Source organism: Gallus gallus, chromosome Z (genome assembly GCF_016699485.2).
Source record: "Gallus gallus isolate bGalGal1 chromosome Z, bGalGal1.mat.broiler.GRCg7b, whole genome shotgun sequence".
Lineage (NCBI taxonomy): Eukaryota > Metazoa > Chordata > Aves > Galliformes > Phasianidae > Gallus > Gallus gallus.
In genome coordinates, this window is record NC_052572.1 from 9,874,914 (window position 1) to 9,890,296 (window position 15,383).

Genomic DNA, 15,383 nt, shown 5'->3' on the forward strand with positions numbered 1-15,383 from the left:
AAGAGACCACAATTAGAACCCTCCTATAATTTACTGCCATGGCTCTCACTTTATTTTTGCTCCCATTACTTCTTCTGCTATAGTCATTATATTTAGTGAAAATAACAGCATATAAAAGTGTTATGATCAATATGAAAGCAGGAGGCCAGGCTGCACAGCCCTGGCTTTCTTCCACCCTGAAAGGATTCAGGGCTTCTTCCTCCTATGCACAAATGGGGTTGAACAAACCCAGCACAGCCATCTCCTCCAAGTGTCCGTCTCACACTGAAGCCATCATCTCATACTGCACACCTTGAGACAGAACTCTGCAAAACCACAGACCAGGGATGCCCTTGTGAGCACCGATGATGCCCAAACCCTACCCATTTCCCTGAGCACACGCTGGCACCGTGAGCCATTCCTCCTCATGGAAGCAGCAAATGTACAATTCCTATTTTTAGAACATGGCTTTTAATATTTTATTTTTTGTAAGCAGACCGTGAGTTTCCAGCCGACAGCAAAGATACAAAGGAAACAAACAAACAAAGACAGCAGGACTGGAGTTTGGTTTATGATCCTTATTGGCTGGAGTCTGAAATCTAAAATACAGCTGGTATTCCAACACTGTTTATTTGCCACTTTTCTTTCTGAAACATCACCGTCTCGAACGGAGACAACACCATCCACTTAACCTGCTTTTTTTTGGAGGAAATGAGGTTTAATGTCTTGTTGTCTCTGGCCATTTGCTTCTGCATGGCTGCTCCTCCTCTCCTGCAACTTCAGAACCAATTTCACCCAAGATGGGCAAAATGTGAGGAGTGATGGCTCCCGCGGCTGGGCCAACCAGGCGGAGGCCTCCACCATGGTTAAGGCAGGCAGACCTCAGCCTTTTTCTTAAAAGAGATGTGCAATCAACCACTTCTGAGCACTTTCTTTGTAAAGCCTCTGGGCAGCCTGTCAGGAGGGGCAGATTTCCTTTTCACTGTGGTATGGACCACCCCAGGTAATTCCCAGTCCCCGTGCCCACAGCCAGAAGAGGTATGGTATGGTGATGCTTTCCCCTTGCTGCCTCCAGGAAACAGGTCACAAAAGCAGGACTAACTCACCTGGCCACCCCACGCATTTCCAAGCCAAATCTCCTCTGCTAGACCACAGGGGGAGCGTGAGCTCCTCGATGCACAAACTGCTCCTGCATGCACAGCCAAGAGCAGCATGTGGCTCTGTGTTTGCACCAGGTCCTGTTACAAGATCTGCATGGCCAGATGTACTCAGGGAGGATTAAGGCTTGGCATGCCGAACAAAACTTTTGAAAGACACTGATTTTTTTTTATTTTCACGACAATTTCTTGGAAATGGTTCCCATGCTGATGCGTGCAGTACAGCCCAGGCTGCGGTTGTATCAGGACGCTCTCCCAGACAGCAGCGCAGAGAAAAGAGCACACAGGGAAAGACAAATGCACAGGGACAGGAAAGGTAAGAACAGCAAAACCACATACCTTCGGGGATGCACTGTCCAAGAACAAACTTATAACCCTTACAGCATTTTTTCCTGAAAAATAATAAAACAAACAAATGAATAAATACACACGTTCCCTAAGGGTTGGTGCCTCTTTTAAAAACAATTACGGAGAGGTTACTGCTATGGATGTGATGGACCAAACCAGCAGAGGATGCTGAGCTTTTCTCAGTATTAATGAACACAGGGTGGGAAGCCACCGCTCAGTCCACAGTATCTATGTAGCTCTGCTCGGAGAACTGGAGAGGATCACAGACATCTGAAAATCCTGCTTTTCTGTGTTGAAAGGACACAGCACACCTCGGTGCTGTACTCACACACAAGCCAGGTCGTAATTTTCTTGATATGCTGAAGGGTGTTTTCAAACATCTGTCATTACAATGTAAACTTGCAGAAAGGGGTAAGGCTCAGCTCGGAGTTCAAACAAGATAAATGCTATCAGTCATTTCTCATCTTCTCATGAATCTGGAAGGTGATAAGTGAAATATATTGAGTATTTCATTTGCAGTGAAAAAGTGCGTCTTATACGGGCAGAGGGTCAAATCTATGGTGAAGATTCAGTAGGATCAGACCCTTTTAGTGTGCCTATGGTATGAACAAAGTCTGAGTGATGAGAAATTAAGTGAATTTTTTTACATCAAGCTGTGATGCCCTGTAGGTGTTCAGCCCTATCAGCCTGTTTTCTTTCTAGGCAGCACGCTAGAGCAGGGTGTTGGTGTCCCTTATCACCCCAAGAGCTGATGGCTGCAGGGGCTCAGTGACCTTCAAAGGGCCCCAAGTGGTGATGACTGGGACTTGCCAGAGAAGCAAGCTACCATTCAGTGTGCTATACAATACAGTCAACATGAGATTCTGGAGGAAAAAGCCCACGTACTTTACAAATTCACAGTTGTACACAACTTGCGGATCTGCTGAAATATCTGAAAGCATCCATTTGCTCTTATCCCTTCCATCAATAACTGACGTCAAAGAGTGCTAAAGCCATGGCAGTCAATGACACAACACTCCCCACGACAATCTGCAGCCATCACAAATCATCATTATGTTGAATATAAATCAACTGTCCGTTGCAACTGACTACTTAAAACAAACAAGGCGTTACTCCAAACTATGTGGAAACAAACTTTGGCTCCATATTTTATCCGCTTCCAAAGATTAGCTGGAATATAAATTATGCTTAATGAAGGTTGAACATCTGAAGAGGAAGCCTCGCTTTGTTATGCAAACAGTGGTCCCTCATTAGACTTTTCTCCAAACACTGCTGTGAAGTTTTATCTGCAAGACAAACAAATGCAGGAGGAATGGGTTCAAAGGTGCACCGGGGAGGCTGTTCGTATGCCGCGAGCCACGCCGATGGCTTTCCAAGTGCACATTCATCTCCTCCTGTCTGCAGAAGAGGGGAGGCCGATAAAGGGAAGGATGGGAGATGGGAGAGGAGGGCCATGAGATTCCGGGCAGTGAGTAGTGACAGCCAAAACAAAAGAAACGGGAGCAGCAGCTGTCACCATTTCTTCCCTTCTCCCTGGGAATCCCCAGGCTTAGGCCCCTGAGGAGCCCTGGCGTGTCTTGGGCAGAACATGCAGAGCTCAGCACGTGGCCCGCTCCTGGGGATGGCTCGTGGCTGGGCACCTTGCTGGAGCTGCCCCTCTCCTCTCAAATCATTTTGGTTTTCCTGTTGCTAAACGGATAAACCGACAAGGAGATGGGAAATATTTTCTCCAAACACCTGATTCTTTTTTCCACATAAGGAAAGCTATAAATCACACCAAAAGAAGTGGCGCAGAGGAGGGATGCCCTGTTCTCAGGCTTACGCTCCAGAAAACAATTCCCCATCACACTCAGTTCCCAGCTCGGGATCATGGATCTCTTTGAGCACAACCTGCGCTGAGCAGCAAGCTTCAGCCATCAGCATGATTTGGCCAAGGGAACTGCTACTTTAGGGTTAACGCACAGGAAATACAATACACCAATACCCGTTTCCCCGATCATGACATCGCAACCTTGGGATTCCTGCGTGCTTTCCACATTCCTGAGGAGAAATCTGTCAAAATGATGGACACATGCGCTGATCATTAGCAAAGGCATTTTAATAGCAATACTCGTTTTCAGACATCCAGCTGCAGGTTGACATGTCTAATCAACGTTGCACAGCAGCGATCTCATTACACAGACTGAGAGGGAAGAGAGGGTCCCCACTGATAATTTTAGCTACTGAATAACTTTCAGCTCAGCAGTTGCTATGCAGCCCTGCATGCGAGCATGCAGCAAACACCAACACACACACAGCTGGGCAAGATCAGTCTCTGAAATATGGAACCACAGGGAAATTAAGTTGTTTCATTAACATTGAGGCTGGTTTCCTCTCAGGACTTTTTGTTACGGCTTTTAACAGGAAGCTTCAGCTGTTGGACGGGGGAGAGTGGCCCAACAGGTTTTGATTCAGGGTCAAGTGTTTTATACCAATAAACACATCTGAGAGGATATAACTGTTGAGCTTTCCACTTGTCCCTCTTGTGCCCAACACACCAATGCACTGGCACAGCCCCCAGCTCCATGTAGCTGCTGGATAGCATCGCCCCAGACAGGCAGGACGAAAGGCAAGACGCAAGGAATGTGGCTTCATTAAGCCACCGCTTTATTAAGTTAGCTTATCTGGGTGCTATCAGCAGTAACTCATGCAGTGCAGACCTGGACCCCTTCCCATAATTGTTCCCACCTGGCGCGGGGCTGCCACCACCCGCAGCCCCGCTCTTGGTCTGTGCTGGGACACCGGTGGTGGTGCCACGGAGACTGGGGAATGCTGAGCCAGGAAAACACAGCTGTTGGAGACAGAGGGAAGGGTTCGGGTGCTGTCACAGCTGGAATATATTCGAAGTGAAAATAATGGCAGGATAGCAACTGAAAGAATTGAGAATTAACCTGTATCTGTCAGCAGCAGCGTGGCAGTGACTACAGAGCTGGACTTCAGCAGAAGAGGCTGGAAAAACAGAAGGGTGGGAAAAATACGGAGAGAAAGGTAGGGATGGGAAAACCCAAAGCTTTATACAATTTATTTATTATTTCAAATGAAAATAACATGTCAAGGAAGTTCTTGTGAAGATGTCAAAAGTGGAAACAGAAGAGCCCACTCGAGGAAATATTTGTCTCATAGGAATGAAGGAGACACAGAAATCCCCATGGCAAGTCAGAATGTGAGTTCTCAGAGTAAAATATTATCTTTGCTATATCCTGACCACTATGGGGTTCAGAAACCCTTTGATAAGGATAATGCAGTCAAGCAGCCGACGCAAAAGACTCTCCCATCTTTGTATCTTATATGGTGGAACTGCGTCGAACTAAAGGCAAGAAAGCCTGCACCACAGCAACAGGGGGCTTTGAGACTTCATTGGAAGAGTGAAACCACAAAGTGCTCAACATCCAACTGCCGGAACCCTGAGAACATCACCTACTGTCAGATGACAGCTCCATTTGGCAGGGGTGGTTCCAAGGACAAGCCAGCATTTTCATGGAAAGCCAACACTTCTCTTGACAAATGTATTTAATGAAAAAACACATTTCTTACTGGAAAAAGGTAGACCTTTTTTTTTTTTTTTTTTTTTTTTTTTTTTTTTTTTTTTTAAGAAGGCTTTTTTTGGACAATGCCATAACACGAAGCCCTAGCAGGACTGAGGCTGTATGTTGAAGATATCAGTTTGCAAAGGCCACGGCATCGCTGCACTTAATTGCAGCACGCAGGCCTTGTTGGAGCAGCTCCTTGTTGGGCCTGCCTGGTGCTTCTCTTTGATCATCCTGACTTGCAGAAATACACAATGCAGCAAAAAATGCAAATAGAAAATACAACAATTAACTTCCCAAAGATAATTAGCTATGAAAGCAAGTCAACAAGGTATCTTAAAAAAAAAACAACCCTCCCCCACTCCCACCCCCTTTTTATCCCCTGCATGCTATGGAGAACTTAAATGCAAGCCAGGTCTGTCTGCCAAAACATGTATGGACAAAACCCACCTGCAGTGCGGGTGCATTAAGGCAGAAGCTCAGTAGCTGCATGTAGTTTTGCCATAATTCACACAGAGAGTAGATTTATGGCAAGATGGTGTGAAACTGAAGCAACACACTTTATTTTTGTTTGCCTTTCTGTGGGATACATACCGAAATCTTGAGTAAGAGAGGGTGGCCTTCCTGCAGACGCTCACTCAGCATACACTTTGCCATGATTTCCAGACTTAGCCCTTTTCCATAGTTTTGTAAAGAGCTGATTTATGTCCACCCTGGGTGCAAGGCAAGGTCTGACGCCAGCCTTACTGCCTCCAGTGAACAGCACAGGGTACAGTGCACGTCTTGCACTGCCTAGGAGGTGCAGTATCACCTGTCAGCACAATAGGCATATATGTGCCGCTCTACTTCTCTTAATGAAGTGAATAAAGCAGTATCTGCCCAAGCAGCCACAGAGACCCACCTTCACCACCAAGGCTGAAGCTCAGACCTCTGGGAGCAAATCACTGCAGGCACGTATGTGGTTTTTCTGCAGGTCAGATTTCCAGTAATTGTGTGAATCTCAGTCATGTTTCTCACCAGCTCCCACAGTTCACTAATTTTAATCATATATTACTGTTCTCTTCTTCTTAAAAGGAAAAAATTAACCCCAGAATCCTGCTATCTGCTTTTTCGTTGGCTCTGGCTACAAAGACAGATACAAGAAATGGAGTTCCATCCTACGTATTCTTAACGGGCAGTCTTTGGTAAGTTTCACAATTCCTGGGCTCCTCTGTCATGAACATGAGCCAGGGACCAGATCCTCTTTTGGCAAACACCTCTGCTGAATGGCTCTGGGGGCTTGCGCCAGGTCTAGCCTGGGGGTGGCTCTTGGATGCTCTCAGACATGACCTCTGGCTGCTCCTTATTGTAATGTATTGTTTACGGACTCCTCTCGCAGCTGCTCCAAGTGCTGATGTATGTCATCTTTTTTATGGTCAAGGGGAGGGTTTTTATGGAGCAGAAATGGTGGTTCCTTTTTCTCAGAAGGGACGTTCCATATGGATGGGATGATCTGTGGCCTCTGCAGAGCACACTGTGGATGCGTGAAGCACATTTCTCTTTGAAGCAGTGAAAAACGACTTGAAGGGGTGCAAGAAACACTCCACCTTGTGTGGGTACCGGTGGGGCTCGGAGAGCTGCACACAACTGGAGAATGCACGCAAAGCAAAACAGCAGAGTTTGGGGGAAAAGGCGGCCAGCAGTACCCAGAGGTCATCCCATTTGGATTACTTCGGGACTTTTCGGTGCAGGGTAAGGTTTTGGTTGGTTGCTGTCTTTTCCTTGGTTCGTAGGATCACAGAACATCCCGAGTTGGAGGGAACCCACAAGGACGACTGAGCCCAACTCCTGGCTCCAAACCCAATATTCGAGAGCTCTGTCCCAGCGCTCTGTGAGCTCTGGCAGCTCAGGGCCGTGCCCACTGTCCTGGCAGGCTGTTCCATGCCCGCCGCCCTCTGGGGCAGAGCCTTTCCCTACCCCCTGGCCCTCCCCTGACACAGCCCCATGCCATTCCCTTGGGCCCTGTTGCTGCCACCAGTGACTTCAAGAAGGCAATTACCCCTGCGGACACTGGAAAAGCCATTTCTTGTGCATTTTACATAGATGGGAACATTGTCTTCAATATCACATGCTGATTCCCTCAGCACTGAGCTGTACTCTCCCCCCTTTCCTTTTGGATTTTGATTTTTTTTTCTTTTCTTAATGCAAAGGAATGCTCATGTGGCTTATTGCTAGACAGCATGTCAAAAATAGCAGAATGATTAAATTAAATAAGACTTTTGACGGGACTCATCTGCTTAGACTCAGTTTTATACACATGCTGTCAGCTTTGTCGTATGCTCTTTCCTAACAAATTTCTTTTATTGTTTGGCGTTGACCCAAGAAAATGATTTTGTTTAGTTTCAGGGATGGATTTTGCAGAATCAAATTAATGTTTGACAGGTGTGAAATTTGAGGGGGAGAAAAAAAATGAATTTAGTGCAAAGACAGCACAATTTGCATGTATTGCATAGTCTGATGAACTGAAAGAGTAAACAGTGCAGCAGTCTAATGAGCTGGAAGAGTATAACACATCCTCACAAATACATTTTATTTCCTGCTCAGTTTTCTGTAGTGAACCTGCTTCAGCAGGGGTTGGACCAGATGATCTCCAGAAGTGCCTTCCAACCCCTATGATTCTGTGATTCTATCACTGTCATTTGTTAATACAGGCATTCTTCCACATCTCAGTTAAAGTGATCTAAAATTAAGCCCGTGTTTTAAAATAATCGACCGCTTTGGGATTTAAAGCCAAAAAAGCGAGCAAATGGCGTTTTTTTTTCTTCCACCTCTGACTTTCAATTGGAAGACTGTCTGCCAAATTTCCTCCCAACCCCATAAACACCCCCTGCAAACAGCTCATGCTCAGTGATGGATGGACACAAAGGTGATCCAGAGCACAGGACGGTTGGATTAGATGATCTTAGTGATCTTTTCCGATCTTAATGCTTCTATGATTCTATGATCATAGCATATCTATCTTGCTCCTTGGATTCTTAAACTCCCACAGTTTTCATGCTGTGGTTCCAATTCCTGTCCAAATACCCCTGACAGAGAGATGCAGAGCAATACTTTCCTTCAGAAGGAAGGCAAAGGCAGCACCATGCTGCAGGAGCTGCGCTGGCTGGCGGCAGGGCTCGTGCTCAGTCGCCGGAGTCAAACAGCAAAAAACTGCTGGCAAGCTCTCAGACTGAATGCAGTCCAACCCAGTCCCGTTTATATAGTATCTATCATCAACACGATCATGAAAACGCTGCATAAGCAATGTCTAATAAATGTGTTTTGATAAACAGTGGAAGGCAAGCGCATTCTATGCACGCATGCACAGAAAAAAGCTCATCACAGAAATGAATGCAAGGAGGTAGGCTTCTAAAACGAGTTCTCCAAACAGGACTCAGGCAAGCTAGTAACTTGGTTTGTGTTCACTCAGTGGAGCTGCTGCGTAAGGGTCTGATCCTGATTCTGCTGCAATCACTTTGCCATGAACACACACCAGGTGGGAGACAGGCTCATAGACCAAGACTGAGGATTATGCTTAGGCACGCACTCAGCCCTGAGGGTGGGCTACAATTGCACTTTTATGAAGAACAGTTGTGGATAATCACTCGTGGCATAAACTTACCCAATTCTGTCTGACATTTGTCATTGCAGACAGCTGCCAAGCCTCTTTCTGGTTTGGGTGGGTTCAGGATTTGACTGAAGTCCGCTCCCACCATGGACGTGTCAGCCACCTATCCCCACAGGCACCCACAGATATGACCCCAGCTTTTCATGTGAAATGCTAAAAATACGTATCTCCGAAACAATTTTCATGTATAAAGGGAAAATTTGTAATGGTTTTTGAAATTCAGCTCTGGGAAGAAAGCAAGCAAATAATCCCAGCTCGTGATTCTAATAGTCTAGGACTGCACAGAGCCAGACACAGACATCAGCTTTTAGGAAAGTCAAATACCATGGAAAATAATTTAAGAAAGATGCAACTGTGAGCACCTTGTTCTCTACACTGGTTACCCATGTTGAGATGACATCAACACAGTGTGGGTGTCATGATGACCACGAGGTATGGAAGCTCTACCTCATGCTGAAAGGACAGGGAAGGCTTAGGTTGGATGTCAGGGGAAGCTCTTTATAGAGAGAGTGGTGAGGTGCTGGAACAGCTTCCTAGAGAGGCTGAGGATGCTCCACCACTGGAGGTGTTCAGGGCCAGGTTGGATGGGGCCCTGGGCAGCCAGGTCTAGTATTAAATGTGGAGGTTGGTGGCCCTGTCTGTGGCAATGTGGTTGGAACTTGGTGATCCTTGGAGTTCCCTCCAATCCAAGCCATTCTATGATTCTATGATTGTAGGACAGCTCTCACCATGCAGGTACAGAGGATGGTGTTGCCTTATCACAGATTAATGGGGAAAACACAGGCACAAAGGGTCACTACAGCAAGATCTCTTGTGTTTGTGATCTCCATCACGGACAGGGCAATTTCAACAAGACTGCATTGCATAGGCCTGTCCCTGTCGTGCACTGTTTGCTTCCTCATAGTGCGGAGAACCAAACCCAACATTCCATTGAGTGCTCTGGTCTTTCCCATCTGGTGATGAAAGCAAAATCAAACAGGACACTGCTGTGCATAGTCCAAAATCTCACAGGCAAATTTTCTCCAGTTTGACTTGTGAGATGTACTCAAGCCTGTCTGTTTTTCTCTGACCACCTCAGTGCCTGAAAGTTAAGGGGCAATACACTTTCACTTCTCCGCTTTTATCAAAGCCAAAAAGCTGACGAATTAAATGGCTGCAATCCAGAAGTCTGTTTCCCCCCGACAATAAACACTTTTTTAAAAGGAAATCACAGTAATTAGCAACAACCTTGCTGTTTCAATGCAAGAAAAAGGTTGCAAGTCATTTCCTGGACACTCTCTATACCATCTAACGACAAGGGTCATTAAATGTCTCCTGTCTTCAACGCACATGCTTTGTAAGACTGAAAAAGAATAGCCATCTAATTTTATACTCCATGAATCACATAAGGGTGCTTAACAACCACTTATGGAAAAGGGTTTTTTATCCTTCCAGTACTGGCTTGGAGTCATGAAAAGCATGACCCCGCTTCAGCTGCAGCCAAGGGGATTTTTCAAGTCAAGGCTTCAGCCATCTTATAGAAAGCAGACAGAAATCCAAGGGAAAAAAAAAAAAAGCATAACATTAGAAGAACGGATTCACAGCATAAAAGGCAGCAAGAAACCCTTGGAAAGCACCTGATTCAAGGAGGGTGAGATGCTCAGAGGTCCTTCCAGATGGATGTCGTCAAGTGTGGAGACTGTCTCACCTTCCTGGTAGCTTCTTCCAGCACATAACCACTTACTGTGCATCTTTCCTTTTTTGTCTACCTAGAACACCTCTTGCTGCACTCACAGCTCTGGTCACATATCCTTTTCTTGTGCACTCCAAACAAAGGTCTGGCTTTACCTTCCCTATAGCACTCCATGAGGTAGCCCCAGCGCTCCCTCCTCTTCAGCTGGGTTCCTCTCGGGCATGATGTGCTCCAGGCCCTGGAATCCCAGCTCCACTTTTCTGGTTGATATACAAAACTGTAGGTAACCAAATCAAACACCACCATAAGCACGTATTTGTTAAAACAGGTTAAAGACATGTGAAACCAGACAAATCCAAACGAAAAAGAAAAAAAAAAAAAAAGGAAGAGGAAAGAAGTGATCTGCTAAATTGCAGTGGAATTGCATCTTTAGTCCCCTCCCACTGCCTTATCTTTCTCTTTATTTTCACAGTAAAATTTTAAAGGGAGAAAAAATGAAAAAAGTAGTAAAATTTGAATGAGAAACAAACAACGCTATTTGTCACGAGCATATTTTCAGACAAAAGAGTGGGCCAACTCTGATCTCTATCTAGGCAACAAGACCAAGTCAGAACTGTACTTCTAATACGCTTTCAACATCATCATCAGCAATGGAATTGACTTCTTAATGTAAGCCCTTGGAAACCTCTGTAAGACACTAAAAAAGATACTATTTCAAGAGCATATCATGGATCCAGATGTTTCTCTCCTTTTCCCCTCTCTTTTATTGTTCCCACAGAAGACCTTGTAAAAGCTGAAACTGCTTATTAAGTACACAGACTTAATGAATTGTACATGGAAAGGAATAACTCTTAACATAACATGATCACAAGCCAGATCTGTGTTTGTTGTCTACAGATATGATAGCAAAATGCTATCCATACACAGAGCAGCCTCAGTTAGGACAGGATCTGTCTCCATCAGCTGCTTCCAGCATGCAGGAAAGATTTGTTTTTAAAACAACACAGTATGAAACTGCTGAATTATGCAGTGACACTGCACCACGGCCACAACACCAAGGATTATTTTTAGAGGCACACATCTGCAGGTTATTTTTTGCAAGGCAGGGTGGATGGAGCAAATCCTGAAGCAATCTGCTCAGCAGACAGGCGTCGCTGGAGCAAGCTGTTATTTATACGGTGTCACGAGAGCACTTGGTATCCGCTGCTGCTGCCGCTGGGATGCAGCACGGTGCCCACACTGCTCTTGTCTCCTTCAGGGCATGGAAAGTTCATGAAGCAGCGTTTTGATGTGGCACTCCGGTCAGCTCCGCTGTTAAAAACGGCAGGCGCTGGAATGCAATCCTGCACTTCTTCCTGCCAACAAAAGGGCTGCGGTGACTTCAGCACGGCGCGTGCCCTTCGTGCCATACCCTCCACCCAACGGTGCATCCCACACTTCTGTAATTCATGAGCAGGTGGGCGGCATGAGGCCAATCTTAAAAATAAAAGCAAAATTTTCTGAAACTTCCTTCCATTTCCTTACTATGCCGTGCCCCACTCTCGGCTCAGCTTAAGAGACAGAGGCTGAACATGGTGTCTATTACCCATCAGCCACATGCTAATTGTATGAGCAACCATGCCGTCTCCTAACCCAGCAAACCGCAGCCCAAGCACACTTCCTATTGCCTAATTTAACTCTGACACCAGCCGCTGCTTCTCCCCGTGCATTCCCCATCTGAATGCTGGAAGAGGATCTCAGCCCAGAATAACCTACCAAGGTTGAACTCCTGGTTTTTATGATGACATGCAATTTGTTTTGCCATGCATTTCACTGGAGGTTGCAGCCACCCACCCTGCCTGCTTCCTATTTGCACGCTCAGCTTGTCGCAGTCATCCTCAGACCTCCAGCCCCAGCCTCCCCTCCAGTCCACTGCACCAAAAGTGGAGATGGGCTCTCCTCATGTGTGTGGTGATGCCTGATGGTCTGAGATGGGAGAAAGGGGCACTCTTCTTTGCTCACTTAGGAAATACACAGTGGATGAAATGAGCCTGAGGAAAAGCAGAGATACGGGAGGGCTGCTGGAATGGAGACCTGAAGGCAAGAAAGAAATACCTCTGGGACACACAAGGGACCGAGGGGCAAGGCCACAAACCCAAGTCATCATCAGACTGGCAGTGAAGAGATCCTGCAGTGGTGGGGATCACTTGTGACCGGGGGGGTCTCAAGGCTGCTGGCTTCTGGGAAGAAGCTTGCATAACTTCTCAGTGCATGATACAGGAAAACAACAACCAGCCCTCATGCCACCCAGCTTTAAAAACAACAAATCCTTTACTCATCTAAACAGACCAGCCCCATGAAGGGAAAACTGCGTGGTCAGGATCTGTGACCTTGCCAAACTCGGGCTGCCTGGGAAGAAAGAAGAGGTGGTGGGTGAATTAACCCGAATGAGAGAAAGCAGATCATAAGGACTTGGCCCAGAGTGCAGTGGGTGGTGAAGGTATGTGCTTCACCTGGAAAATAAATTTTCTTATTGCTTGGTAGCAATAAAAACTGACGAACTGATAAGCTTTAATTTCACTTTACATATTAAGAAATAAATGATGACATAAAGAAATAGAGCTTGGCGTTCTGACAAGTTGTCCAATTTTAATGTTCTATTGAGACCTATGCAAAGTAGCAAGTGATGCTTCTAGCTGTCATTTTGGCATCACTGGTGCAAAAAACCCACCCTTTTTAACGTATTTTTTAAAATTAATGAGTAGATAAATTAATTTGCTGTTGGCTTGCTGTATTTTTTATCTGTCCTCATGTTAATTAGGCATCACAAGTGCAATATGTCTCAAAACCAGTGCAAATCAGGGCTGGGGCTGGCAGACTGGTGCCAGTTGCAGGCATATATGATGGGATCATTGGAGCAACTCTGGCATTTCAAGCACCCAAACTGGCTCAAAAGTTGGCCTCAGAAGCAAGATAGTAATACCTCATGTTTTCAGCATTTCAGCACAATTTTTGCTGGCTGAATTTCATGCATTTCAGCGAAAACCATTTCTGAACAGCTTGTAGACCTTACCAAGCATGGAAGCTGTGGCCATGGCCTTGGCAAAGTCACCACTCACAAGCAGTGGCAGATTCCACATGGATGGATTGCTTAAATCCATTGGATGATCGCAACCCCAATGACAGAAGAGAGCTGTCACCTCCATCTAAAGCAAGCAGCTGGAGAAAGTTTGGGTGATTTCTTTCTATTAATTCGTGGTCTCCTGAAGTGTCTTTTTGCCATGACCATTGTTACCAAGATGTTTTCAAGTTGAAGCTTTACTTCAGTAAATATAATGTAGACCAACTGTGAAAGAAGTCTATGCATTTTTTTCTGTCTGATTTGCCCTGACCAGTGTGATGTCAGGCGACAGTCACTTCAGCCCTCCCCAAGTTAATCTTAGCTCTCCCTCATAAGCACAGGTTATCTTCAAAAAGAGTTATCCCTGGTGAAGGCCATGGTACTGGTCTGCGTTAGCCTTCAGAGACAACATTAAATTCAGACCTGAGGTTAAAACAGTACCAGCAAAGACAGCATTAGCATTATAGGCTTTACACCTCCTTTCCTCTCAGAATATACAAATGGCATCAGTTTGTCTTGCTGCTGAATTCCCTCCAGTTCATGTCTACGCAGCAGCTGTGAGATGCCTCTGAGCCACAGCTCACACCAATGCAATCATTGGAGGTAATATTTCATGCAGAATAAGAGGAACTGTTTATTTTGTTTTCTATACTGTTCACAAGTTGGTTTTTATTCCCAAAGCACTCAAAGGAAGAAAACCCAACATTTTTACAGCTTGAGATATCAATCTCATTCTACAAAGTTGTCTGAAAGTGTTATATTATATCTGGCACGCTCTGTTTGGAACAAAAGTTTGGCTCGAGGTGTAAAGCAGACTCCCCCAGATACATACGTGGAAGGCCTCATACTCCAAACTGAAATGAATATCACCCACATTCCTCAGGAAAATTCACCTCTTTGTTCTGACTTTCCCCCCCTTTTTCTACCTAATGAAGTGCATTTATCACTACTACAACCCAACAGGCACGGTGTGTATTGCAGTCTCACCATCTGCACCACTTACATTCCTAAACATGGAATCTCAGCCAGATGTCTGACTTATCTCCAAGGCTCTGACTTTGGGCATATGGTTTTTATTCGAATTAATTGCAATACTAGCAGAAATCCAATATCTATTACCCATCACAACGGCAGATAATGACTCAGAATAAATTCATTGAGCCTTCTATCGTTGCGCACACAGACCCTTCTGTGGATGAACTGCAATAACTGAAGTCAATGAAAGGCAGGTAAGATATTACACAAAATGCCTCACCCCACATTAAGTTTGCAATTGCATTATGAGCAGAAGAGAAGAGTGAGCCCTGCTCAGCATCAATCGATGCCATCATGTACAGGAAGTCCATAAGTGGAAAGCAATCTTACTCGCTTCGACTTACACGTGGAGCTGTGGTTCTTTCTGAGAACTCATGCGGTGTTTCTGGCCCCGAACCCTGTGCTTTCCCTTCAAATAAATCCTATACCTTCATTTAGAAATGTGTAGTTTTACATGTTTTTTTCTGACTGGGATTTCTGGAGCTCTCCACATGCCTAATTATTACTGGTAGTAGTAATAATATGCTTTTACTTCCATGATGTTAACCACTGGAGTATGAGGGCTGTAAATAGAAGCTAAATTCAACATCAAGAGATGTCCAAGAAAACTGATAGCTCCTTTCTTAGCTTTCTCAGACTCTTCAGTTAAATCCTTAAATTCACCACCAAATGAGCACCATTCTTCAACTTTCACAGCAGAAACGTGTCATTATTTTCACTAGACTGACACCAGAGTGTCTCTGGCAAGGACCAGAATCCCAAACCTTCATGCAAACCTTGGCCAAAAGAACGATCCCCAGTCCAAATATATTTTCAAGCCAGAGCTAAGACGGGGCACAGAAGGCAGATATACAGGGACCAGGACGGAGTTTTCCACATC

At 45.3% G+C, this 15,383-nt stretch overlaps 1 protein-coding gene across 2 annotated transcripts in view; it reads right to left on the reverse strand.

Annotated features, from left to right (window-relative positions):
- The window catches only part of CCBE1 (collagen and calcium binding EGF domains 1), an 88,935-nt gene that overhangs the window by 22,091 nt on the left and 51,461 nt on the right, over positions 1-15,383 (reverse strand). For both annotated transcript variants that reach the window (XM_015277496.4, XM_015277497.4), the window contains exon 3: positions 1,476-1,528. In XM_015277496.4, coding sequence (XP_015132982.1) covers positions 1,476-1,528 — 53 coding nt within the window. The remainder of the gene's footprint in view (positions 1-1,475; positions 1,529-15,383) is intronic.